Source organism: Poromitra crassiceps (genome assembly GCF_964638095.1).
Source record: "Poromitra crassiceps genome assembly, chromosome: 29".
NCBI lineage: Eukaryota > Metazoa > Chordata > Actinopteri > Beryciformes > Melamphaidae > Poromitra > Poromitra crassiceps.
Window position 1 is genome coordinate 6015344 of NC_139641.1, and position 26939 is coordinate 6042282.

Genomic DNA, 26939 nt, shown 5'->3' on the forward strand with positions numbered 1-26939 from the left:
CGCTGCAACAGTAGCCTATCTGACATATATGTTTCACATAGGGTGGTGTTTTCATTTCAATGTTTTATTTGGTCCAATATTGAAATGTTCTACAATTGCAGGTTGTGTTACCATTACACATTATTTAGATCCTCCCTTAATATAGGTTTTCGGCTCATTTGGTTGCTATTTAGTAGCGAAATGGAGTACCACAATGCATGCTGGGACGCCAGGCAGTGAACTTACAACTTTTTCCTATGAGAAGTGTGTTGTGTCTGTCTGAGCGAGGGAGTCAGAGAGAGAGAGTCGTATTGTGCCTGTCAGACTGAGGATAGAGGGAGAGAGTGACACAGAGAAGGGTGACAGAGGGGAGCCAGAGGGGAGCGCTCCACGCAACCAGCGCACTGAATAGGCCTGGTTTTCAAAAGCGCAAAGCGCTAAATTTACGCCAGGTGGGAAGATATCATTACGCCGATATTTAACGCCGAAACGCCCATTCTCGCCCATTCAGGGAGTGCGCCACGCCCATTCGGCCTAAAGCGCATTTACCAGCCTAAAGCCATGTTGATATCTTCCCGAGGCAGGCGCAAGGCACGTTTTTTAGCGCCGAAGGCCCGTTTTAGCGCCGAAGGCCTGTGGGAGAATAGGGGCCAGTGAAACAGTTGAATCCCCCCACTAATAAGCTGTTGAAACGTTGTGGAAGATTGGTATATATAATCTTGAACATTTAGTTGATCATTAGAATGTTCGACAAATATTAATTAAATGTTAACTAATTCTTGAATATTCAGGTTGTTGAACATTTGTAAAGCATAGGTTGAGTGCATAGCTCATCTTCAACTCATTCATTCTGAGAATCACTGTTCATGAATTGTCACATATACTCTATAGATCATCTGTTAAACATCTACAGACAAAGCTGAATTGATGAATTGTTGAATGTCAACTAATAAGCTGTTGAAATGTTACTAATACTCTGAAGACTATAGTAGGCGGACTATCCAAGTAAAGTGTTACCAAAAAGGCTATTATTTAATTCACTAAGAATGAGAATAAGATAACAATAAAATGAGATACATTTAAATTATCTCTGTAGATTTAGATCAATTGAGCAACAAATCATTTCAAGATATATAAAACTAAATAAAATATAAGCTACAGTGGGTGGAATTAAATATAACACAACTGACAATTGCAAACACAACAAGCATTTAATGTGTGATAAGCTGGAAACAGTTTGTCTCTATGAAACCAAATATCAAAGCCTAAAACAGCTTATTGGTTACTTAAAACAATGCCTCATTGGTCTCATCAGATGATTATTAGCTCTCACATTTTTTCCACACAGTGTTAAGATACATTTATGAGTGAAATCCTACATACTGAGGTCATCATAGTTATAAACTTTGGGATCAATAGATATAACGAGAAACAGTCAATTAGGAAACGGGGGGGGGGGACTTAAACGACACGGCCAATCAACCTGAAAGCCTCTCCTGAGTCAAACAAGTCATCACTCATGTGAATGTGAGTTTGGATCAACACATACAGATGAGAGAGAGAAACATGGCGGCAGCAGGCGGGTCGGCGTCCACCACTGCTCGCGGAGCATTGATATTGCTAACTATCCTGACGGTCGTTACTGCTTTAACGAGTCTAAGACATGTAAAGACAGAAAAAGCACTAGTAGGAGAAAGAATGGAAAATTTCCCAAACTTCTACCTACAGGACGACGATAATACGGAGGACAAACATTTTGGCTACGGGCGGGCGGCGATCATCCACGTCCTACAGCGGGGCAAGATGCGTCCTGTGTCGCGGAAAGGTGGAGGGGATCTTCGGTCGGTCATCGTCATATGCCTCCTACTTTCTGGCGACATTCACCCGTGCCCAGGTCCAGTAAATCAAGCTGGTGAGCAAGCGTGCTGGTTAGCCAGCCAAGATGCTAATATTAGCAATGCTAGCCGAGCAGCTAGCCAAGGGGCTAATACAGGCCCTGTTAGCCTAGAAGCTAACAGCGACCAACCGAGGACTATCTGTGGGTACGGGCAGACAGCACCGTGCCGTGCAGCAGAGGAGACCCGAGATACAGCTCAGCGAACCAGGCGGCTCAGCAGAGCAACAAGGGCCGGTCAAATAATCGACCAAAAGCGGAATCCCTGCGGGGGCGGGCCGAAAGCGCCGAGCCGAGCAGCAGAGGAGATCCAGGGAGAACTACAGCCAACCAGGAGGCTCACCAGAGCATCAAGGGCCGGACAGATCCACAGCCAAGAGCGGACTCCCTGTGGGTGCGGGCTGACAGCGCCGAGCCGAGCAGCAGAGGAGATCCGGGGAGCACCACAGCCAACCAGGAGGCTCACCAGAGCATCAAGGGCCGGACAGATCCACGGCCAAGAGCGGACTCCCTGCGGGTGCGGGCAGACAGCGCCGAGCCGAGCAGCAGAGGAGATCCGGGGAGCACCACAGCCAACCAGGAGGCTCAGCAGAGCAGAAAGGGCCGAAAAGATCAACGGCCAGGACCAGGAGCGGACTCCCTGCGGGTGCGGGCTGACAGCGCCGAGCCGAGCAGCAGAGGAGATCCGGGGAGCAGCGCAGCAAACCAGGATGCCCACCAGAGCAACGAGGACCGGGCAGATCAGCGGCAAGGAGCAGTCTCAGGGTGGGTCCGTGCAGACAGCGTCGGGCCGTGCAGCAGAGGAGCCGAGCGGCCGACCACAGCGGACCAGGCGCCACAGCAGAGCACCGTCTGCCGTACCAAACAACGGGCTTCAAAGGACTCCCTGCGGGCAGGAGCCGACGACTTCAGGTCCAGCAGCAGAGGAGGAGGCAAGGCAGTATACGAATGCAGAGATTATAGACGTTTGTAAAACAAAGGGCTTACACATAATGCATCTCAATGTGAGAAGTCTTATACATAAAATTCACCAAATTAGACAGCTCGTAAATAGTAGCATGGCAGGAATAATATGTATAACTGAGACATGGCTGGATGCATCAATATCAGATGTAGAAATTGAAATTGAAAATTACACAGTAACTAGGAAAGATCGAAATAGGAGGGGGGGGGGGTCTGTATTTATATAAGGGCTGATATTGTATTCAACGTAAGGTCTGATCTCAACGAGGATCAGTTAGAATCCCTATGGGCTAATATCTTGTTGCCTAAAAGCAAGCCAATCCTTGTAGGAGTATGCTACAGACCTCCAGATCAGAGCGATTTCTACAATAAGCTTGAAGATCTATGTTCCAAACACAAAGAGCTAATGAATGGTGAGGTTTTACTATTGGGTGATTTTAACACCGATGTCTCAAGACGTGACCATGCAATGTTTAAGGCATTTCAGAACATGTGCTCAACCTTTAACTTCAAACAAATAATAAATAAACCCACTCGGATAACAAGCTCTTCCAAGACCACCATTGATCTAATACTGGTGTCAGATAAGTCAAAAGTCTCCAACTGTGGTGTAATAGACTGCGGTCTTAGTGACCACTCAATAATCTTTTGTACACGAAGGATTATGAGGGCAGCCCTTGACTACCACAACACTATTAGGATCCGTTCTATGAAGAACTACAACAGTGAGGCATTAAAAGAAAAGTTAAGGGGCACGGACTGGTCACCTGTTTTCAGCTGTGCTCATGTTGACAAGGCCTGGGGATTTTTTAAATCCCTTTTTCTGGAAGCAGTAGATGATAGTGCACCAGAAAAAACCATCAGAATTAAAGTCAGATCGGAGCCTTGGATGAACCCACAAATAATTGGAGCAATAAAGTCCAGAAATGACATGTTCACTAGATTTAGAAAAAATAGCGAAGAGCAATTATATACTGAGTTTAAAACACTTAGAAATGAAGTAACTAGATTAATTAAGATAGCCAAGGCGGAATACTACAATGAAAAAATAACAGAAAATAAGTCAAATCCTAAACAATTATGGAAGTGTCTGAAAATGACGGGATACGGGAACAGGCTCAAGACAAAAGCAAAAAATATGAATTTAGATATAGGAGGCACACTGATTACAGGACATGCCAATGTAGCTAATTATATAAATACGTTCTTCATTACTATAGCAAACAAACTAGTAAATAAACTGCCCAGTCCTAGTGGCAAATATGGAGAAAGACAGGTGGGGGAGTTTTACAGGAAGAAAGGTATCCTGGCAGATACCTTTTCTTTCTCAAGTGTGTCTGAGGACACGGTAGAAAAGAAACTTAAGGCCCTCAACCCTGCGAAGGCAACAGGACAGGACAAGATTCCCGCCAGATTCTTGAGGGATGCAGCGGAGACAATTGATCCATGTATAACATTTATTCTAAACAAGTCCATTGAAAAGGGGCATTTTCCCACTGATCTTAAATCAGCCAGAGTTATTCCTATCTATAAAAAAGGAAATAAATTAGACCCGGGGAATTACCGTCCTGTCTCGATCCTTAGCACGGTGTCAAAGGTAATGGAAAGAATCATCTTTGAGCAAATAAATGAATACCTGTCAACAAACAACATCCTGTATGAGTATCAGTCGGGGTTCAGAATATCTCACTCCAGAGACACATGTTTGCTGTACCTGACAGACCAAATCAGAACAGAAGTAGACAAAGGTAAATATTGTGGAATGGTTTTATTAGATTTACAAAAAGCCTTTGACACCGTGAACCATGATATACTGTTATTCAAAATGAAGGCTATGGGTTTTAACAGTGCTTCGCTAAGGTGGGTAGAGTCATACCTAAGGGGGAGGAAGCAAGTGGTGGAAGTGAATGGCATTATGTCATCTTCACTAGTGCCAACTTGCGGGGTGCCTCAAGGGAGCATTTTAGGTCCAGTCTTATTTCTTTTATATGTCAATGACATGAATTCTGCCTGTGAATGTGACTTGCTTCTTTTTGCGGACGATGCGGCTCTACTGGTCTCACACCAGGATAAAGGGGAGGTAGAAATTATCCTCAGCCGAGAACTACTCAGGATCAGTTGCTGGCTGGTTGATAACAGGTTGTCCCTCCACTTAGGTAAGACAGAAGCCATTCTCTTTGGTTCTACCATCAAATTGAGGAGGTCTCCGGGGTTTAGGGTGGTGGTGGGAGACGTAGAGGTCTCAGCCAGGGAGGAGGTCACATATCTGGGCTGTGTGCTGGACAACACTTTATCAGGAGAGAGCATGGCGCAGAGGGTAGCCAAAAAGGTTAACCAGAGAGTGAAATTCCTCTCCAGGATTTCAACCTATGTCAACAGGTACGCTCTGGAAATCCTAGCGGGAGCACTGGTTCAGTGTCAATACGACTACGCATGTTCCTCCTGGTACACCGGCATCGCAGTGTCACTGAAAAACAGGCTCCAGACAGCACAAAATAGATTAGTCAGACTCATTTTACAATTGAATCCTAGGACTCACCTACTACAGTCTCACTTCGACAGCCTCAAGTGGCTAAGAGTAGAGGAGAGAGTAACACAAATCAAACTCGGCATGGTCCACAGGATAGGCAACAATGCTGTCCCAAAATATCTCAGAAATTATTTCACCAAGGTCAGTGACGTACATGGGCACGGCACTAGAGGGAGCCCCACAGATTTGGTCCCAGTAAAATGTAAAAGATGCATCGGCCAAAATTCTTTTCTTTATTCAGTGGCAGTAGCCTGGAACAGTCTCCCAGCTGAGATTAAGACAATCAGCCCCTATCCCTCCTTCAAAGGTAAAGTCAAGAACTGGATCAGGAGAAACAGAACCTGGACTTAATGTGTTGTGTTATATTGTGGTATTATATTATTATATTATATATTATGTTATGTCTATATTATTATATAGTATATAATATTGTATGGTAATGATATGTAATGCTATAGTATATTATAATATATTGTCCAGTATAGGTACATGTAGGCTGGATTTGATGGTAGCCAAGGGGTCTGAGGTGGGGGGCGACCTGTTGTCGGCCAGCCAGTAACTGAGCCGGTGTTTCACTCGACCCTGTATTTTATTAGATCTTATTTTATTTTATTTATTTTACTTGATTATATTTTAATGTATATTTTTATCAGGATTTGATGGGTTTATTTGATGGGTTTATTTTTTAATAGCACAAATTGTCTTTTATTTTATTTTATGCTTATTTTTATTGGTTATTCACTGTGCCCCACTTTCCCATATCATTCTCCCCCCTGCGTGGCAGGCACACCCACGCGTTACCCTCAGACTCTGACAAGTGCTTGTGGCACTCACACTGTTTTACACTTACACACATCCAGACATACACACAACAGTACACATTTTATAACAGTCATCATGAGGACCGCAATGGAAATAAGCTGTTAGCTTTATTGCGTTTTTATCCTTTTGATAATGGTGGGCCTGTGTATGTATATATGTATATTGTATATACTGTGTATTCATTATCAATAAAGAACTCAATCAATCAATCAAAAACCAGCTTGGTAAAATGTGTAGAAATGTCTGCAACAGATGACAGACTGACCTGTTCTACCATTAGAACATAACCAGGCCAAAAAACATGAATGAAAAGTATGTACAATATGAAATTATAAATACATACAGTATAAAAACAAAGGAAAACATCAACACTAGAAGGCACTCTGTAGAATGCATACCTCCACCAACCTTTCTACAGAGTTTTGTGATGTTACGTGAATCCATTTGAAATGTAGGTGCCTTTTTGCAATTGGCCAAACCCCCTTTTTGCCAGTGGGCGTGCAAAGTACATGTACATGCATAATCTATGATAATAATCTAAACATAAGAAATAATCGAAATAATCGAAACAAATAAAATAGAAATCAACAAATGAAGACAATAGTAGAATATGAGAACAAAACATGAATTTAAAGTCACTAGAACTAATGATAATTTATGTATCAAACATTTGTGTTTCCAGAGGTCAGTACCACAGGCAGAGAGCAGAGTCTCCAGTATCCAGCTGTCTGTCTATGAAGAGTGACTGGTCTAAAGACAAACCTCCATGGTTCAGTAATGAACCTGGACCTTCAGACACAAGGTAAGAGGACTGTTATACTGTAATGAAGAAATGTTATTTGATAACCCCCACATGGAAAGAATCTATATGTATCCTATCCACCTTATTTTTGGCGGCCATTTTTGCCTGATCTGCTGATGGGTGCTTCTTCCGGTGTGATCCTCCCAGCCTTGTTGTTGACAGCTTGACACCCGTCTGGGCGAACGGAGCAAATCACTAATCAGGTCCAGCTTGGCAAAAATCTCGTCGATAAATATCCCTTTAAGAGCGCAGTGCATTCATGGGTAATCGCCTGCTGTGGCCAATATTAACCATTTCGAGTAACACTGTTTCCATACGGATCACCGGCGTTAGTTTGTTGTTTATAACGTGGCTATATTCATAACGTTTTCTATCTCGGATACGTTATTTCGAATCGCACATAGGTTACGCCAAACCCCACATAGGTTACGCCTCGAATCCCACATAGGTTACGTTAAAACCACCACCGCAAAGCGTGTGGGTTTCAGGACGAAACAGACTCGAGCCACTAACGTCATCTTAAGAGCACAATATTCCTGGAATGCAAGTTTAACTAAACAGTTACATGTCCTCTGCATTCTACATAAAATTAAGATATTACGGGTTGTTTTATTTTGTATGTTACATACTTATTGACCAAGTTATGTTCAATTCAGCCAGGGTACAAGAGACTTCAGTGTAGGCAGCCATCTTTTCAAATCAAGTAGAATACATTAGGAAATGGCAAGCTGCAGCAATAGTCACGTTAAACCGGACCTTGTACGCACAATTATTTTTTACAGTGGGGCATTCAAAAATAAGGTGGATATGTTTTAATATAGGGCCACATATAGTTTTCCCATATATGGTGCATACATAAAATTGGCCGATTTCCTATATTGTACATATAGGTACATATATGTACCTATACATATAGGTACATATATGTACATAATGGGCCCTATTCTCCCACAGGCCATCGGCGCTATTACGGGCCTTAACCGCAAAAAAACGTGCCTTGCGCCTGTTTCGAGAAAATAGCAATAGGCTTTAGGCTGCCAAATGCGCTTTAGGCCGAATGGGCGTGGCGGAGTCCCTGAATGCGCCAAAGTGGGCGTGTCGGCGCTAAATACCGGCGTACTGCTATCTTCCAGCCATCTTCCGACCTGGCCTACTTTTAGCGCTTTGCGCTTTTGAAAAGCAGGCCTAAAGCAGGATTCTGTGCACCGGGGACAGGAAAGTGAATGGAGAATACAATATATAGAAAAAAATACTTTAGAATACAATAGAATATAAGATTGCAACCCTTCTCAGGCTTTGGGTGAAGCTGTAATGCAGTTTCATAAATTTAGTTTAGGCTATCATAATAATCCCCATTTATGTGTAATATAGCTCTACGTTTTATTACCCCCCCCCCCCCCGAAATTAGCTAGGCTACTAATATTACTAATATTCCTAATTAATATGTATTATTATTTCATTCAGATAATTGACATTATAGGCATGTATATCGTTTAATGTGAGAGAAAGGGAGAGAGAAAGAAAGAGAGAAAGAGAGAAACTGGATAAACTGTTGTGTAGCGCTTCTTCAAACCCCACTCTTCATTACAGCTATTCATTACAGAATTGTCTTTTGTATTTATTTTTTCTGTGTGCAAAGCATAGTAGTTAGAATTATTTCCAAATGTTTCCCCCGTCTGTGGCAGCGGCGCTGTCCGAGGTGCTGAACAAGCCGCAGCGCATATCGGCCCTCCCGGCGGGAGTAATTCCCCTCCCCAAACAGTGCGCGATGGTACATTTGAACCTGGATGGATAGATGAATAAACGACTTAAGTAAAGAGTTGTTTTGTAGCTATTCAAAATGAATGGTGGACAGATATATCACCTGAGTCGCCAGCACCATCTTCTCCTCTGCTGTGAATTTAGTGGAGCGGTTTTGGTCTGCCATATTGACCACACTGCGCCAGCTGCTGCCAATCTGGCTATTAAAGCCACTCTGATTGATTACTGAAGATTTTATTGAGAATTAACATATTTGTCAGTGCCTGTGGGCAGGGGGTGGGGGGGGGAGGCATATATAGGCCAAATAAAATACAATTACTCAATAATAAAATCCTGTAAATAAAATAGAATAAAGTAATCAGATCCAGTAAAAGTGATAGGTGTCATTCAGAGGATGTTGCATCGTGCAGTGGGGGAGAAGAGATAAAACGATATCATTCTGCCCAAACTTTCATCTAATCTCATGACATCCAGCCATAGGCTATATAATTTTCTATCCGATGCATTTAGAACATTATTTTCACTTTGATCTTGCTATAGTGTAGCGTATTTACATGCTTGCAGTATTGAAACTGCAGTTAGATTGGTTTGAGAAGCATAATAATATGGAATAATAGCCTATATATGGAGATAGACAGACCGGATGAAGGGAGGGGGGGGCGGCGGAGCCCTTGGCTTTGTCTGGTTTTACCGGATTTGTCCAGGAATTGGAGCTTAAAAGGCAAGCGTGTGTCTCTTCCCTGCAATTCTCCAATGAGCGGACAATGCATAATTTTACGCTTAAAAGGCGTGGTTATAATGGTTGAGGCTGAGTTTAGCGCCGATACCAAGATATCAAGTGCGCCTTTCCACGACCACTGCTTTGCGCTGCGGCTGGCGCTCGGCCTAGAAACTGCGCCGCTGCAACGATAGAGCCCAATATGTACCTATATGTATAGGTACATATATGTACCTATATGTACATATAATATAGGAAATCGGCCAATTTTATGTATGCACCATATATGGGAAACCTATATGTACATATATGTACCTATATGTACATATAATATAGGAAAATGGCAAATTTTATGTATGCAACATATAGTATAGGTGCATATATGACATATAAGTATATATATAAACCTACATGCAAAGAAACCTATATGTTACCTATACAGTATATCACCTATATACATTACTAAAATCCATAGCTACATACGTACATACATTTAAAACACAAAATGTACACTGCAAAAACAGCCCTACTTAAAACAAGCAAAATATTCTTAAATCTAGACAAATTTTCTTATATCAAGCAAAACATTCTGCCAATGGGGTGAGCAAATTTTGCTTGACTAGAATTCTTAAAAACTAGCAAACAATTCTAGCCACTGAAAGACCATACTGGGCCTTAAAACTAGACAAAAATGCTTAAATTTAAGCAAGTTCTGCTTAATACAAGCCATGAAAACTGTGTTATTTAAGAAATATTTCCTTAAATTGCGTTTTTGGTTTCTTGATTAAGCTGACTTTGAGAATTTCTATCTTAAATCTAAGATGCATAATTAGTTCAAAAAAGCTTACAATAAGACACAATTTCTTCAATCAACATAATAAAAACAAGTGAATTTGTCTTAACACGTTCACTGCCAATGACGTATTAATCTGTCAAAAAAAATCCAACGGTTGACTGCCAATGACGTATTAATACGTCAAAAAAATGAAGAAAAAAAAAATTTGACCGTGGGATGTGCATCTAACCCTTTTACATATCTTATATAAATATTGAAGCCACCGAACGTGTACAACCCATTCCACCGACCCACTAAGTGGCGACAGTGCTCTCCTGACTAGAGGAAGGCAAGCAAAAAGCAGTGTGAGGAAGCCATTCTCATGAAAATGGATTGGCGAAAACGCTTTCGTTTTCGCGCTGATTGCTGGCGGTGCGGGATTGCAAATTTGCATAATAGATTACGGGTGGAACACACTTTGAAACACGCAGCATAAATATGACCAGAATCGCAAAAGCTTCATTAAAGCTTTCAACCGAAACTCCAAGAAACGAGCGAGCCCATCTCCAGACTTGCACAGCGGCCGCCAGCAGACAGGCAGCAGCAGCAAAGCAGTGAGACTGGTGACGCGAGGTTACAGCAGCAGCAGAAACGAGCTTGTGACATGCCCGCTGCAGCCAAGAAGAACACACACGGAGGGAGGAGTTTGAAGGAGAGGGGTGTTTCCTGCTGTTATGGAGGAAATTACTGTTCAAAACTATTGTTTAGATGTCTGACGTCTTACTGATGGCAAAAATGAATGGTTAAAGTGACTGTTCTATCGAATTTCACAAAAAGCCATTTATCTCAGAATAAATTTTCTGATGCTGAAACCATGCTGTATTCAAGTGCTAATGCCTACATAACTACTAACTCTACAAACTAACTCTTTTAGACAGAGAAAGCACACATTCTATTAGTTCTTTTGAGATATTTTGTGTTCACAAAATCTTAGCAGAAAAGAATCCTCAGGTCTTGAAAGATGAGCCAGAATCCTCAAAAAACCCCTCTGGCAGAACCGTAAAAAAAAAACAGCTGGCAGTGAATGTGTTAAATCAAGGCACCAGAAGCATTCTTATTTTCAGCATTTTTATTTTTATTTTAGCAGCTGAACAAGGAGGCCCAATTCCCTTATGGACTGATGGAAAGGTTTTCTCTGTACCTCGTTCAACCTAGCTAAAAAGTGCCCACTCCAATCAGAAGGTGTGACATATGTTAATACCTTTCCAGTGTGTCCAATCATTCCAGATATATGAAAAATCAATACAACAAGCAATTCTGATATTTAGAACATTATTTTATATAGAGGATTTAGCATATTCAGTACAAAGACAGATCAAGTATTTATATTACCCATTCAGAGATCTCTGAGGTGGATTTTCCAGTGGTCTCTCCCTCACAGCAAAATATGTAGCAGGTCAAAAGAAGACCCCTGCAAACCGACCCCTCCCTTTTCTTTTGCCTGTGCTTTTAAAGTACATTTCCTTGGGGGCGTTTGTCTTCCGGTATGGTTCCTCCTCCATCTAGTGTCATCCTTCACTGCTGTGCTGGTATTGGTGGCCACCTACTTGACAGGCGTGTTTTTCTCCTCCTCCTCTGTCCACATCCTGTGACCTGGCTTCCACTGGAGGTCACACACTAACCCTCCCTTGAAATAGTTATCTATTGGTTCCTATCTACCAAAGCAACTGTCAATATATTTACTTTAAATTCCTATTTTGATTCTTATAATTTGGGTCAGCTAATTTAGCTATTTACCTATTGAAGTCCTAGTTTAGAACATTATGTAAGGTTATTGTTAGACTTGATAAACTTAAACTATATTCTGGATAAGATCAAATTCAGCTAAATCATGGGTTAATCCCAGTCTGAACTGGATTTTAAAACATCTTACAGTTCAAACTTACTATCCTCTTGGTCGAAAACCACCTCTAGGAGGTGTAAAAAAGAGCAAGAGGACAGTTTCTTATAGTTAAATTCAACAAATCAGAGAAAAACTCACCCCGATTAACCCGGATGAGAAACTCTTATCAATTACCACTTATTAACTAATTCGACTATACCTTTATTTTCCATTTGCTTACAATAATATCAATAGGCTATCATTTATCTAAATATTATAGCACTCTCCTATCGTGCAGCAAGTGGGACAAATTGAAGTTGATCAACACACAACATCAGACATCAAACTCCTCTCATTGGTGCTGTGTACTTGAGCATATCTTCTCTTTTCTGTGGAAAAATCAGCGCATCTAATGTATGCTCTTAAACTTTATTTCATATCAGATATCCAATCAGTCAGTCAATCAGTAAGATATATATGCACAATATGCATCAATATACATACAACACTGTGATGCTTCTCACAGAAACCCCTCATGCTCTGGGGGCTTTGTGGAATGTGTCTCCCACCTCCTCTGTTGATGCTCTGCAGCCATTTGTCTTAGAGAAAGCCATAAACTCTGTGTTGTTTTCCAGTCCCTATCCCAAAGTGACTAAGTGACTGAGCAGAGACATTAAAATGTCCTTTTGTCGGCTGATCTCCGTGACCTCTGCCCCGACCATATCCTAAATGACCGTCCTTGTGCAGCTTATCCGTTTCCCAGACCTGCCATAAACAGCTTAAAATAACAGTTTGTCACACACAAAGCATTGTTCAACTCCACAGACCCTTCTAATGGTTAATTCCCATGGTCAGCACGTCTCCTAATGGAAATGAAGAAAGTTCATCATTACACAAACTCAGCCGCTCCTCCAATGACCTAGAACAGAACATTTAAACATAATTAAAGATATATTTAAATTAACAAATGACAAGATCATCTCTGTAATTGCATATTTTTATATCCGCAATGCAGGGCCGCCATGCTGAAGTATCTGCCTCCTGTTGAGTCCAAACTGGGCCTATGGAGGAAATGTTTGATCAATAAAAATAGAGATTGGGGAGAGAAATCTATCAATCCCCCTTTCACACCTATTCTATAGGTGTGAACTTTACTCCATTATTTCGTCCCAATGCGGCACCGGACGGTCCAATTACTTCTCCTGAAACATAGCATATTATAGCACTGTGATTTGAGTTATCTTAAACATATTCTTCAACTTGGCTCTTCATCTTTGCTCCTTATTGAATCTAACATAACCCCCAGTTGAAACCCCCCTAACGACAACATTCAGTTCATTCAGTAGCATAACTGTTCCCATATTTTTCCTGGAACCCACTTAGACAACATTAAACCTCAGCACAAACACAACTTAACCCCATTAGTGCATCTAATCATTTCCAAATTCGTCATATTTTGGTTGCCCCCTTGTCCCAATTTGCACCCATACCCCCTTGATTCCATTTGTAACCAAATGAGTGCATAAGACTATTTGCTTAGATCGCACTATGCAAAAATGAAACCCACATACTCAAGATTGGACCTGTGCTGCAAACATTTGATTTCACAATGTGCCTGTATTTTAGACAAAATAATTTCTTCTATTTTTATTAGTACAACAAGTACACCCGTATGGCAGATAATGTTTGAGATACTCTGTGAGTACATATTCAATTGTTTACTTTATAATTTGATTGCAATGCACCTCATAAACAAGATGGCTCCTTGAGTCTGCCTTTCAAGTTTACAGATTTCGTGTACATGTCTTGAGTGGGTTGGATGAATTCCCAAAAAAAAACAACTGCTTTAAGAGCTAGCTTATTGGGGTGGGTCAGTCCCCAGACTGAGGCAAAACAACAATACTCTAAATGCAAACTCAAGTATAATCTCGTCCTCAGAGGAGGCCATTGACTTATTTATAGATACTTTTGAAAACATCTCCAGCGTACTTTAAGTATAAATTTAACTATGTGTAGCTTTTCTCAAACGGAAAAATGATAGTGTATCTTACCTGGGTCTGAGCTAGTTCTTCTATAGGGACGACAGAGAGAATTTTCAAGTTAATCAACAAACCCTTCATTTATGCAAAGTTGTCAACTAAACATACTCATCATATAACTATTGTTCTTTTATGTGTCACTGCAAACCTTCTATTCAGTACGTATTACTATATAATGTGCAGTGTTCAGTGTTCCCCACTTCTGTACTTTCCCAGTCCAATCTATTTTATTTTTCATAATTTATTATATCTGAGTCAGTGTGTTTTTTGCTGAGATTTAACCTTCCATCTGGGTCCATTCTATATTCTACGCATTCATTCACCATGCATTCCACAATGTATGGGGACCCCCCTTTGGTCTAAATTAATCAAACAACTATCAATATGGTCAGATCAATTGACACCTCAAACGGGTAATCATTAATGAACCCTCCCCGCCAATCGATCCACACTGAAACTCCAGTAGGCTACCCCTACCACAAATGATGTCATCAAGAATGTTCCAAAACTGAACAGACATCATTTCACATATCACAACCACACCGACAAAACACAGCACCATTTCGCCAATCTAAATATTATAATCAATGCTTTCATTCTCCATAGAATCAATGAACGTTCACGCCCCATACTATCAGCATTATCAACAATGACATCCGTTTCTATCAAATTTCACACCCGGCATCCAACCATCACTCATGCAGTATCATAAAATCCTATCTATCTCAAATTATCACACTCAAATCAACTCAAACATGGAACTTATAGCCTACATAATCAGCCACTTACAGCACCGCTGCCCTGATGTAATGCCTTGCTCAAGAGCCTACCCCACTCGTGCAGCCCCACCCTTAGGAAAGGGCTGACCTCTTTGACACTCCTCAAGGGACAACATTCTTGGACATGCTGAGCTTTCTAGGCACGCCCAGTGCTCGCGCATGCCCAGTTCACTTATCATATAGACCTTGAACAGATCAGAGCTCCCCCACTGGAGCTTCACGGAGCAGCCCCCCTCCACCTCTCAACAGATCCAGGAAGCAAGGTCCTGGACTAAACAGCACTGCGAGCTGCAGCAAAACAGACAGTTTGGTGTTACAAGTTCCTCTGAAAGGGTTTGTCCCCCTTGGATCAAACTGTACATTACCAACTTCATTTTAACAGACAAAAGTAGCGCGCGACACCCTTCTGGCCATTCCGGTAGCTGCTGGCTCGCCACCGCCCGGTACAAGCCGCGTCTGGTGCTCTGCTCGCTGTCAGACCCTCCTTGGCCCGTACTGTACCAGCTCTGAAAGAAAACCACCTCTACCTGATGTACAGCTGCTTAGCCCCCCCGAGCCGGACCCGCCAGCGGCGTTTCTCTCGGAGTTTCGCCGCGTCAGCAATCCTCTCCCTCCGCTGGAAACTGCCGGAAACTCCGCTTCCTCATACAGCAGCCCACACACACAACACACACACACACACACACACACACACACACACACACACACACACACACACACACACACACTCTCTGCCCAACGACATGGGAAGTTTGCACTACGAGCGACCCACAGATAAAAGACAACCAAACAGACAGACAGACAGACTGACGGACAGACAAAAACTAAATAAAGGTTGTCGATGTCTGTTTTGATTTAACAGTCAATCGTTTACTATAATTACTACAATACTGCGGTGTTGATTTTCAGACTCGCTTTTGTGCATAGCGTGACTTATTTCATGCAATATTAATCCCGGCTCCATGGTCGTTTTACTGTAAGTGTGAGCTGACTTCACGACTGCCTACTGACGCCCGTGTTGCAGGACGGCCTAGCCGCAAATTTAGGGTGCAGGGCGTAGGCCAGACCGAGGGAAAAGATCCCACGTTTTGGCCAAAAAACATGTTATTCACGCAGTTTGATCAACTATCGATTCCTCAGAATTTGCTTGCCAAAGGCTCTTATTTTAAAATAACATTACCTCAGTGATCCCGCGCATGCAGCCAAATATAATCAATAATCTAATAGGCTATTTGGTAACGGCAAGCCTAATGCTCAGTGAAATAGCCAAACATCGCTTAATACTCGAATTGTTCTCCAATAAATTGAATAATTTGGAGGTCACATTCCATGACCAAATTTGCCATTTATTAACAATATTAGGCTATCTACAATTCTCCGCCTGCAGCCCAACTCCGCCAGACAGACTCACAGGTTTCTCCTGTATGGACGCCAGAGCCCACTCACCGCGGCCATTTGCCTGCACCCGGACCCTTGGTTTGAAGCTGCGCGCATCAACTTGTGGTGTATTTTTCCACAAACAGTTTTTTCATAAGCGTCAACATACTGTTGATTCTATTTATATACTATACTCTTACATATTACCGTTCCACTGTGACAGGCGTCCCTGCACAGTGAATTTAAAAATCATTTACATTCATTCTCTTCTTCTCAAACTTACAGCAAAGTTATGGATCATAAAGCAGTATAACACAAAAATACAAAGGAATACTAACCCAACGTGACCTAATCTTGCATTAAATTCACCTTGTTGTTTGAATTTATAGCATAAACCTTTGTGTCTAATTTACATAGCAACATAAATTGGAAGAATCTAAAATTCAACTCAAAATATGGATATTGATATTACTAATATTAGACAATTCAGTGTTATTTCTTCCCCATTTTAAATAATCTTTTATGATCTTAGTTAGCTGATTTTTTCACAATTCATATTATACCAAAACCTTCAAGATATATTACAATAAAATGCAAAAACCTGAGCATTAATGCCCTCTGTACAAAGCGGAATTCTCCAGAACTCGCCGGTTCTGTATAAATACATATCTTTGCTATGATTTTGGAAAATTACTGTTATTCCTCACATGCACTCAATCAGCAATATGATCTTGAGAAAGTTACTTTTATCCCCTCACATATGCTAGCGGCCTTGGGCAGATGTTTTCGACGTACAATCTCGCCCACAGGTCTTTCCAAAATATCAAAACACGTGTCTGACCAGCTTTGTACAGGTTCCTAAATTTGATTGATAAATTACAGCATTTGTGGAATCCAGTTAGTGTAACAATAATTTAGAATAGCCAATGCAGATATTTTTATGAAAAAGGTAATCCGTAAACCCTTTATTGATATTTTCCCGGGATGTTAAGCCACTGTTTTCCTGAAATGCTTGATCAGAATGCTTGCTTTTTCAAAATATGGATCATAATCACGTCGGGGTACACCATTTGATGGAAAGGTTTTCTCTGTACCTCGTTCAACCTAGCTAAAAAGTGCCCACTCCAATCAGAAGGTGTGACATATGTTAATACCTTTCCAGTGTGTCCAATCATTCCAGATATATGAAAAATCAATACAACAAGCAATTCTGATATTTAGAACATTATTTTATATAGAGGATTTAGCATATTCAGTACAAAGACAGATCAAGTATTTATATTACCCATTCAGAGATCTCTGAGGTGGATTTTCCAGTGGTCTCTCCCTCACAGCAAAATATGTAGCAGGTCAAAAGAAGACCCCTGCAAACCGACCCCTCCCTTTTCTTTTGCCTGTGCTTTTAAAGTACATTTCCTTGGGGGCGTTTGTCTTCCGGTATGGTTCCTCCTCCATCTAGTGTCATCCTTCACTGCTGTGCTGGTATTGGTGGCCACCTACTTGACAGGCGTGTTTTTCTCCTCCTCCTCTGTCCACATCCTGTGACCTGGCTTCCACTGGAGGTCACACACTAACCCTCCCTTGAAATAGTTATCTATTGGTTCCTATCTACCAAAGCAACTGTCAATATATTTACTTTAAATTCCTATTTTGATTCTTATAATTTGGGTCAGCTAATTTAGCTATTTACCTATTGAAGTCCTAGTTTAGAACATTATGTAAGGTTATTGTTAGACTTGATAAACTTAAACTATATTCTGGATAAGATCAAATTCAGCTAAATCATGGGTTAATCCCAGTCTGAACTGGATTTTAAAACATCTTACAGTTCAAACTTACTATCCTCTTGGTCGAAAACCACCTCTAGGAGGTGTAAAAAAGAGCAAGAGGACAGTTTCTTATAGTTAAATTCAACAAATCAGAGAAAAACTCACCCCGATTAACCCGGATGAGAAACTCTTATCAATTACCACTTATTAACTAATTCGACTATACCTTTATTTTCCATTTGCTTACAATAATATCAATAGGCTATCATTTATCTAAATATTATAGCACTCTCCTATCGTGCAGCAAGTGGGACAAATTGAAGTTGATCAACACACAACATCAGACATCAAACTCCTCTCATTGGTGCTGTGTACTTGAGCATATCTTCTCTTTTCTGTGGAAAAATCAGCGCATCTAATGTATGCTCTTAAACTTTATTTCATATCAGATATCCAATCAGTCAGTCAATCAGTAAGATATATATGCACAATATGCATCAATATACATACAACACTGTGATGCTTCTCACAGAAACCCCTCATGCTCTGGGGGCTTTGTGGAATGTGTCTCCCACCTCCTCTGTTGATGCTCTGCAGCCATTTGTCTTAGAGAAAGCCATAAACTCTGTGTTGTTTTCCAGTCCCTATCCCAAAGTGACTAAGTGACTGAGCAGAGACATTAAAATGTCCTTTTGTCGGCTGATCTCCGTGACCTCTGCCCCGACCATATCCTAAATGACCGTCCTTGTGCAGCTTATCCGTTTCCCAGACCTGCCATAAACAGCTTAAAATAACAGTTTGTCACACACAAAGCATTGTTCAACTCCACAGACCCTTCTAATGGTTAATTCCCATGGTCAGCACGTCTCCTAATGGAAATGAAGAAAGTTCATCATTACACAAACTCAGCCGCTCCTCCAATGACCTAGAACAGAACATTTAAACATAATTAAAGATATATTTAAATTAACAAATGACAAGATCATCTCTGTAATTGCATATTTTTATATCCGCAATGCAGGGCCGCCATGCTGAAGTATCTGCCTCCTGTTGAGTCCAAACTGGGCCTATGGAGGAAATGTTTGATCAATAAAAATAGAGATTGGGGAGAGAAATCTATCAGGACCCAACAGCATTTTTTTTTTTTTATAAAATAACCTTTCAAAAAATGTAAAACCTAGACTGGTAGAATATAGAAACAGTAGTGGGGGAAACTACAGCACATGATTGTTACAACACAGATTTGAGAAGCTCAGACAACAATTGAAGAGGTTTGAAGACATTTCTACAGTGATGGCAGACCATCCCCCCCGCCCCCAAAAAGAACACTCACAGTGTCATTTCCTGGTGAGTTGGCAGGCTTGATCTGTGTCGTCTCAATGTCTTACACACGGGCGCAGAGTGGGCAATGCATCCCGGCACCAGCCAGCAGTGATCAGCAGCGTAGCACGGGCATGAATTGTCTCTCAACATCCACTGGATGAACAGCAGATTAGCGTAGGCCTCCACAGCAACAGTCCAATGAACCACAGGTGATGCAAGCAGCGACCTCTCAACAGCAGCCAGATAAGCAGAACATCAGGCAAGGTACACGGTGCCTACAGGTGGTCAGATGAACAGAAAAAGTAACCATTAAAAAGCGGTCTTCATACTGAAGACGCATCACCATTTGCAGAAACATGCAGTAGCATCATGGGTCTGTAAACTTCATAAAAATGTGTTGACCACATTATCTATGCTAAATGCTCACAGTCATGAAAGCAACCTCTTATTTTACATGCCAGCAGGGTTCGTAGTTTTTTAGGAATAAAATTCAAGCACTTTAGAGTGCTGAGAGAAGATGGTCACCCTCAAGACGTGGAGCTTAGCGGAATGGAAAAATGCCCCTTTTGATTTCGGAGCCCATGTCAGTCAATCTAGCTCCGGTCCACTCTGCTGTCTACTCTGCGTCTTGTGTGAGCCGCCAGGAGACAATAAAATGATGACAGGATCGTTTAATTTCAGCTATTAAAATATTTTTGGTTCACTGAGTGACTGTGTAGATGAAACATCAGATTATGTTGAATATCAAGCCTTTTCAAGGAGCATATTCAATTTCAAAGTCAAGCATATTCCTAACCTTGAACACATGACTGTTAAATTTAAGCATTTTCAAAACTTTCAAGACTTTGTACGAACCATGAATAGTGGAGGGCTTGGCGGTAGTCACCCTGCCAGACTTGGTGGGGGGAGGTTTGTGGGGGTTCTTCGGGGGTCGCCCTCATTTTCTTTTGACCCGTGGCGGCTCGTCGGGTGCAGGTACCGGCACGGTGGAGGGGCCGTGGTCCAGGTCCATGCCCTCCTCAGCGCCTTTCTCCCCCCTCAACTAGTTCCTCCTTGTGCTCAACCATGTCAGCTTCAGCCTGATCCTTGTCTGAGACAGAGAGAATCAAACAAAAGATTCCATCAGATGAAACTTAATGATCCAAAGGAGACGATCATTTCATTTCAGGTAATAACGATTTTTGAGTGTCACATGGCTTATTGTTAATCAACCCCGCGGGGAGTTAACCACCCCCCCCCCCCCCCCCCCCCCCGTGTGAGTTCATTATGAATGACTATACTTACAGAGCAGCTGAGGAAAAACTCTCCGGAACATCTCTAAAATACAGGGCAGACATTGCAGGACAGCAGTGTGTGTTGTGGTGATGTCTTGGGTCTAATGGAGAATATGACAAGACAAGAGACAAGATAAGACAATAAGTAGAAGACTAGAAAAGGCAAAATTATCTGGGGGGGGGGGGGGGGGGTGGCGAGTAACCATTATTCTACAAAGTAGTAGTAGCAAAAGATTTGAGGGAGACAGACACCTGCCGAAACGTCAGTCACCACCTGTAACAAATGTGCAGACTGAATGAGTGTTCCAGTGTATTACTTCTGATAGTCTGTTTTTTGCTCCTGAAAACTGAACTGAAGCTGAGATCTGACAAAGTCCTGATGTACAGTGTACGATGCACATAATGTGATCATTATGAATGACTATACTTAGAGAGCAGCTGAGGAAGAACTCTCCGGAACATCTCCAAGATACAGGGCAGACATTGCAGGACAGCAGTGTGTGTTGTGCTGATGTCTTGGGTCTAATGGAAAATATGACAAGACAAGATAAGACAATAAGCAGACTAGAAAAGGCAAAATTATCTGGGCGGGGGAGTAACCATTATTCTACAAAGTAGTAGTGGCAGCTGTAGGCCTAGCCCTAGTTGAAGCAACCAAGCACACTAACATAATATGGAAGTGATCAAGAATCTGAAACAACACCAGTGTTTCCCCTACAAGCCACGCCAAAGAGCACCACCCCCGCAAGGCCAGAAAAATTAGGAGGGGAAACGTTTTTACAAATTTCAATACAAACCTTTATGGCATATTACCATACAACAAAACTTGATGTTGGTAGTACCACTGATGACATCATCAGTGATGTCATAAATTGTGACATCAATTATGTCAGAGGCATTGTGGCTACTACTACTTACAGAGCAGCTGAGGAAGAACTATCCGCAACATCTTCAAGATACAGGGCAGACATTGCAGGACAGCAGTGCATGTTGTAATAATCTAATGGGAAATATTACAAGACAAGAGACAAGATAAGACAATAAGCAGAAGACTAGAAAAGGCAAAATTATCTGGGGGGACGAGTAACCATTATTCTACAAAGTAGTAGTAGCAACCAAGCACAATAACATAATATGGAAGTGATCAAGAATCTGAAACACCACTGTTTTCCCTACAATTGTACAGGCCAAAGAGGACCCGCGCAAGGCCAGAAAGAATTAGGAGGGGAAACATTTTTACAAATTTCAATACAAACCTTTATGTCATATTACCATACAACAAAACCTATTTCAATAATGAGAGACTAGAAGGAAAGTACAATAAACTTTAATGATAAACAACAACACTTAGATTTGGCGAATGACTCCATGGTATGATGACGCTCCTCTGAGCCGAGAGGAGGACGTCAGTGATTTATAGGATAGAGAACCCCCATAGGGAGTTCTACTGGAGTCATGACGTTGGTGGTGTTCAGGGGAGGAGGAGGGGCGAAGCAGCAGCTACTCAGGAACAGCAGCTATATGGGTGAACAAACAGGGTGAGTTACGACTTGCAAGAGTCTTAAATAGAACTTCATTTAGGTGATTGGCCAACGGCCGAAGAGAGGGAAAGCGTGGGAGACATTGATTGGACAGGGATAAAGAGGGCGTGCATATTTATGAATGGCTGATGTAACCTGAGGGCGTTGCTGCAGGGGAGAGAGAGATGAATGGAAAGGAACCATGGATTAGTGAATGGGATGGATAAACAATCATTGACTAGTGAAGTAGTCTTCATTATTGAAAACAGTCTAAGACATTATATTGATGTTGGTAGTACCACTGATGACATCATCAGTGATGTCATGAATTGTGACATCATCAATTATGTCAGAGGCATTGTGGCATAATCAGTGATGTCATAAGTGGTCATGATGTCATCAGTGATGTCACAAAAGCAGCTGTGACATCAGTCATGTCATGAGAGTCCCACTGATTATGTCATCAGTGAGGTCATAAGAGCAAAATCCCACATTTCACTTGGACCAAAACGTTAAAAACAAATGTGGATTTAATATTTCTTCAAGTTTTTTTTTTTTTTTGTCTAAGCGAAATGTTCTGTCTTCTCCCCCCAATTCTAAATATAGCTGAACCATTTGATTTGACCAAGTCAAACTATTTTTATAAGCATTTTACAAAATGTCTATGGGTAAATAAATGGCGGATGAAAATCTCTGGTACTGAAGCACTGTACCACTTTGGCTCCCTATACATACAGTAGGCTACAGCTCTCATTGTGTGCATTCATTGATGACTTAGCTTATTTAGCTAGCTACATGAGCTCGCCATCTTTACTAACATAATACATGCTGTAAACATGAGTGTGTCCGCTGCAATACATTCCCCTGAATGCCAACAAACAATGGCTCATGACTGATGATGTTTATTGAGTGCCAAAACTACTTTTTTATGTAACTTATCCAGCTAATTATAGCTTAACGTTAGGCGCGCTAACGAATTAGCGCGCCTGTGTTTTTGTTGAATTTCCGGCAGATGACGCCTAGCTGCCTCTCACAGGTTGGGATTAGATTGCCGTACAAGTAGTGAATTAAGTGAATGCCCGCAGTATGCGGGCAAAAAGTACAGAGCACTCTGTGTATAAGTAAAAGTACGCCTGTGAAAATGTGTACAATCAAATTAGACTTTGTGACACTCTTTCCACATACTACTAATCTACTCACATGAGTAGATTACAACCACAAATTAAAATTATAAATTAACATGGGTGTGTGCAGGGCTGTAGTGGTGGCTAAACGCACGTAAACGGCGTTTACGTACCTTTTTCAATGCTCTGCAGCGTTTAGGCACCTTTTAAGATCGTTTACTCACATGTTTAAATCGTTTATGCACACTTATTAGTGCACAAGAACATGTTCGCGTAAACTCCGTTGATGCGGAGACCACGCCAAGCACGTCACACACCAAAAGAAAAGAAAAAAGATTACACATGGGCATGGCACTGACCAGGATCTCCGCGAACCGTAGCCTATTTTTGTGGAGCGCTCCGCGGGAAAGGTACACGGCCCCGGTCACGTTGGTGCCTTTATCGAGCTTGCCTGCCCAGACAGCGCTCCCTTCAAACAACTTAACGGTGCCATTGTGCCAGCGATGCGCAATGCGAATTGGAGACGTGCATTTGGAGACCAGCTCATGGTGAGCTGAACATAGGTAAGGTTGGTTAAAAATGTGTGTCCGGAGTGGGGAAAATCATATAGGCTCACCGTTTTACAACTGAAGAGTGAATCACTGGTGTAAGAAACATGATTGATTTCCCTCTGATCAAGTAGCTAAAGTTTGTAACATTAGGTGCGTGCGAGTCGACTTGAATAGTCCAGGTGCTACTGTATAAAGCCGGGGACTGCCCCCTAGTCCGATACCTCACGAGTCCGATACCTCACGAGTCCGACACCTCATGGTTTTGGGTTAGGGTCTGGGGGAGGTTAGGTTTAGGCGTGGGGGTGGGAGAGGTTAGGTTTTGGGTTAGGGTCTGGGGGAGGTTAGGTTTAGGCGTGGGGGTGGGAGAGGTTAGGTTTTGGGTTAGGGTCTGGAGGAAGTTAGCCTCTTTTTTCGGACTCGTGAGGTGTCGGACTCGTGAGGTATCGGACTCGTGCCATGGCACCATAAAGCCAATATAATACGACCATGTTGAAAACTATCTAGAAACATACTGGTGTTTGTTGTGCCGAGATCTGTATAAATAAATATTGGCTGACTAAAATTTAGTGGCCAGAGTGGCAGAACCACTTTTATTTCCATGTACAGTATGTTGTCTACCTATCCTTGCCCAATGTGTTTGGGGACAGTTTGAATTATATATTGGTATTCAAGAATCACAGATTCAATCTGTCTACATACTTTTAGCTATAAAGCTGAAGCTGACAATCACAGGTACAGTGTGTGTGAGAGAGAGAACTATATTACTCTTCAAACTGTATATACAGGGTTCATACAAGGTCCTTTAAAGTAGGCTACCTACTGTATAATTTAACTTTTCATACCTGGAGAAATTCAACAAATGTTCAATAAATACATTTTATATTGATTGTTTAGGGCTAATTATTTGTAAAGTCACAACACATTAGAGATGTGTGTAGTTCATTTTGCTCTCAAATGCACCAGGTTTATGAATTTTACTTTAAAATGTAAAAAAAAAAATCTTCCGGGGGAGAATCCCCTCGGACCCCCCTTGAGGGGCAAGGCCCATCCCATAGCCAGCTACTTTTTCTATCTGGCTGGCTACTCAGAAATGTGGGGGAACCCCCTGATATACCTTATAGGGCTATATGATTCAGATTAAGTTGTTCTATATACTCTCATATTTTGTCTTGTATATCGGTCACGGAAGCTTACACGATTGCACTGAAAACTACAGAGACAAGGAGTGACCATAGGGAGAAAAAACACGTTTTATGGAGGACAAGATATACAGTATATTTCACTTCCTGGATGTAGGTCAGACCTGCCGTCAGAAGACATTGTATTCCATACATTTTTTGTTTTTCGTTCCTCCTAATTCATAATGTGTGCACACAAACTAATTATACAATTAAAACTTCACGTCAATTATCCCAAAAAGCAGAGTCGTTGTGTTTGATCACCTCTTAAAAAACATGTTGCCTTTTCTTTTGATTTACAGAGGTCAGTACCACAGGCAGATAGCAGAGTCTCCAGTACCCAGCTGTCTGTCTATGAAGAGTGACTGGTCTAAAGGTCATCCTCCACTCTTCAGTAAGGAACCTGGACCTTCAGACACAAGGTAAGAGGACTGTTATACTGGGAGCCTACCTGATGGAATATGGTTCAATCAGATTGTATTCATGAAATCAAGTTAGTAGTAAAAATATGATGGAATACTGGAAAGAGAAAAATACAAGCTCATTGATATTTGAGTAGAAAAAAAGACAATTATTTCATTCACTAAGAATAAGAATAAGATAACAATAAAATGAGATACGTTTAAATTATCTCTGTAGGGGATTTGGATCAATTGAGCAACAAATAATTTCAAGATATATAAAACTAAATAAAATATAAGCTACAGTAGGTGGAATTAAATATAACACAACTGACAATTGCAAACACAACAAGCATTTAATGTGTGATAAGCTGGAAACAGTTTGTCTCTATGAAACCAAATATCAAAGCCTAAAACAGCTTATTTGTTACTTAAAGGACGGCTTTACCGTGGGGAATATGAATATATATTAAATCTCACGCCCCTAAGGTTTTCGAATCCGTTGAAATTTTTGAAATTGGTTGTTTACTGCCAGAGATATCAACCTTCTCTCACTTTATTTCCATGACGCTCTGACGCAAAACGCGTCGGGGCGACAAGTCCAGGCTTGCGGAAGTCGAGCACCTATGAACTACGACTGTTGTTGGCCATGGTCCCGCCTCTAGAGGTCCTCCACGCCCCTTCAGAGGTCTCGAAGAAAAACAAAAGGCAGCCATCTTTTTCAACCACCTAGCCTATGGTAGCTAATATTAGCTTCCCATAGCTCCTTGCCAAGAGACCACATCTCGGGAACGGAAGCACCTACAGACACGGGACTGGCAGCATTGGAAAGCTCGTCAAATTTTACATCTAGTAGTAGGTGCGTTGAAGTAACGAAATCAACGCTGAGCAATGTACCCTGTTTTTACACATTTTTACATTAAATAGTTACAACATCAGATGCGCGTAACTCCTTGGAAAATGCCTTAAAATGCATGACATTTTTTTTATGAAGACATCTCCCGACATATATACTTCGGTTTAAATTTGGTGCAATTTGGAGGCAATTTTATTTTAGATTTTTTCTTCTTCTCATAATCTTTTTATGTCGAAGCCTTCTTCTTCTTCTTTGACTTTTATGGCGGTTGGCAAGCATATATGTGCATTACCGCCACCTACTGGAGTTTGATATCAGCCAAATGCCTGAGGGGTGGGCGTGGAAACGAAGGCCACGCGAGCCCAGTGCATTGTGGGAAATGTAGGATTTCGGGTCCCCGCACCCGCCCCTCCCCTCCACCCCCCCCCCCGCCCCCCACACAGAGTGGATTTCTGGTGATATCTCTGGCAGTAAACAACCAATTTCAAAAATTTCAACGGATTCGAAAACCTTAGGGGCGTGAGATTTAATATATATTCATATTCCCCACGGTAAAGCCGTCCTTTAAAACAATGCCTCCTTGGTCTCATCACATCATTATTAGCTCTCACATTTTTTCCAC

At 41.6% G+C, this 26939-nt stretch overlaps 2 protein-coding genes across 2 annotated transcripts in view; both read left to right on the top strand.

Annotated features, from left to right (window-relative positions):
- Positions 1-2846, top strand: part of LOC310800220 (uncharacterized protein) — a gene marked incomplete at both ends in the record, with an annotated part of 99671 nt that extends 96825 nt beyond the window's left edge. Inside the window, 2 exons of the mRNA XM_083662805.1 lie at positions 1708-1891; positions 2032-2846. Coding sequence (XP_083518931.1) covers positions 1708-1891; positions 2032-2846 — 999 coding nt within the window. The remainder of the gene's footprint in view (positions 1-1707; positions 1892-2031) is intronic.
- LOC310799937 (uncharacterized protein) overlaps positions 1-26939 on the top strand; it is a 407560-nt gene that overhangs the window by 97652 nt on the left and 282969 nt on the right. Inside the window, exon 3 of the mRNA XM_083662546.1 lies at positions 6871-6990. Coding sequence (XP_083518672.1) covers positions 6871-6990 — 120 coding nt within the window. The remainder of the gene's footprint in view (positions 1-6870; positions 6991-26939) is intronic.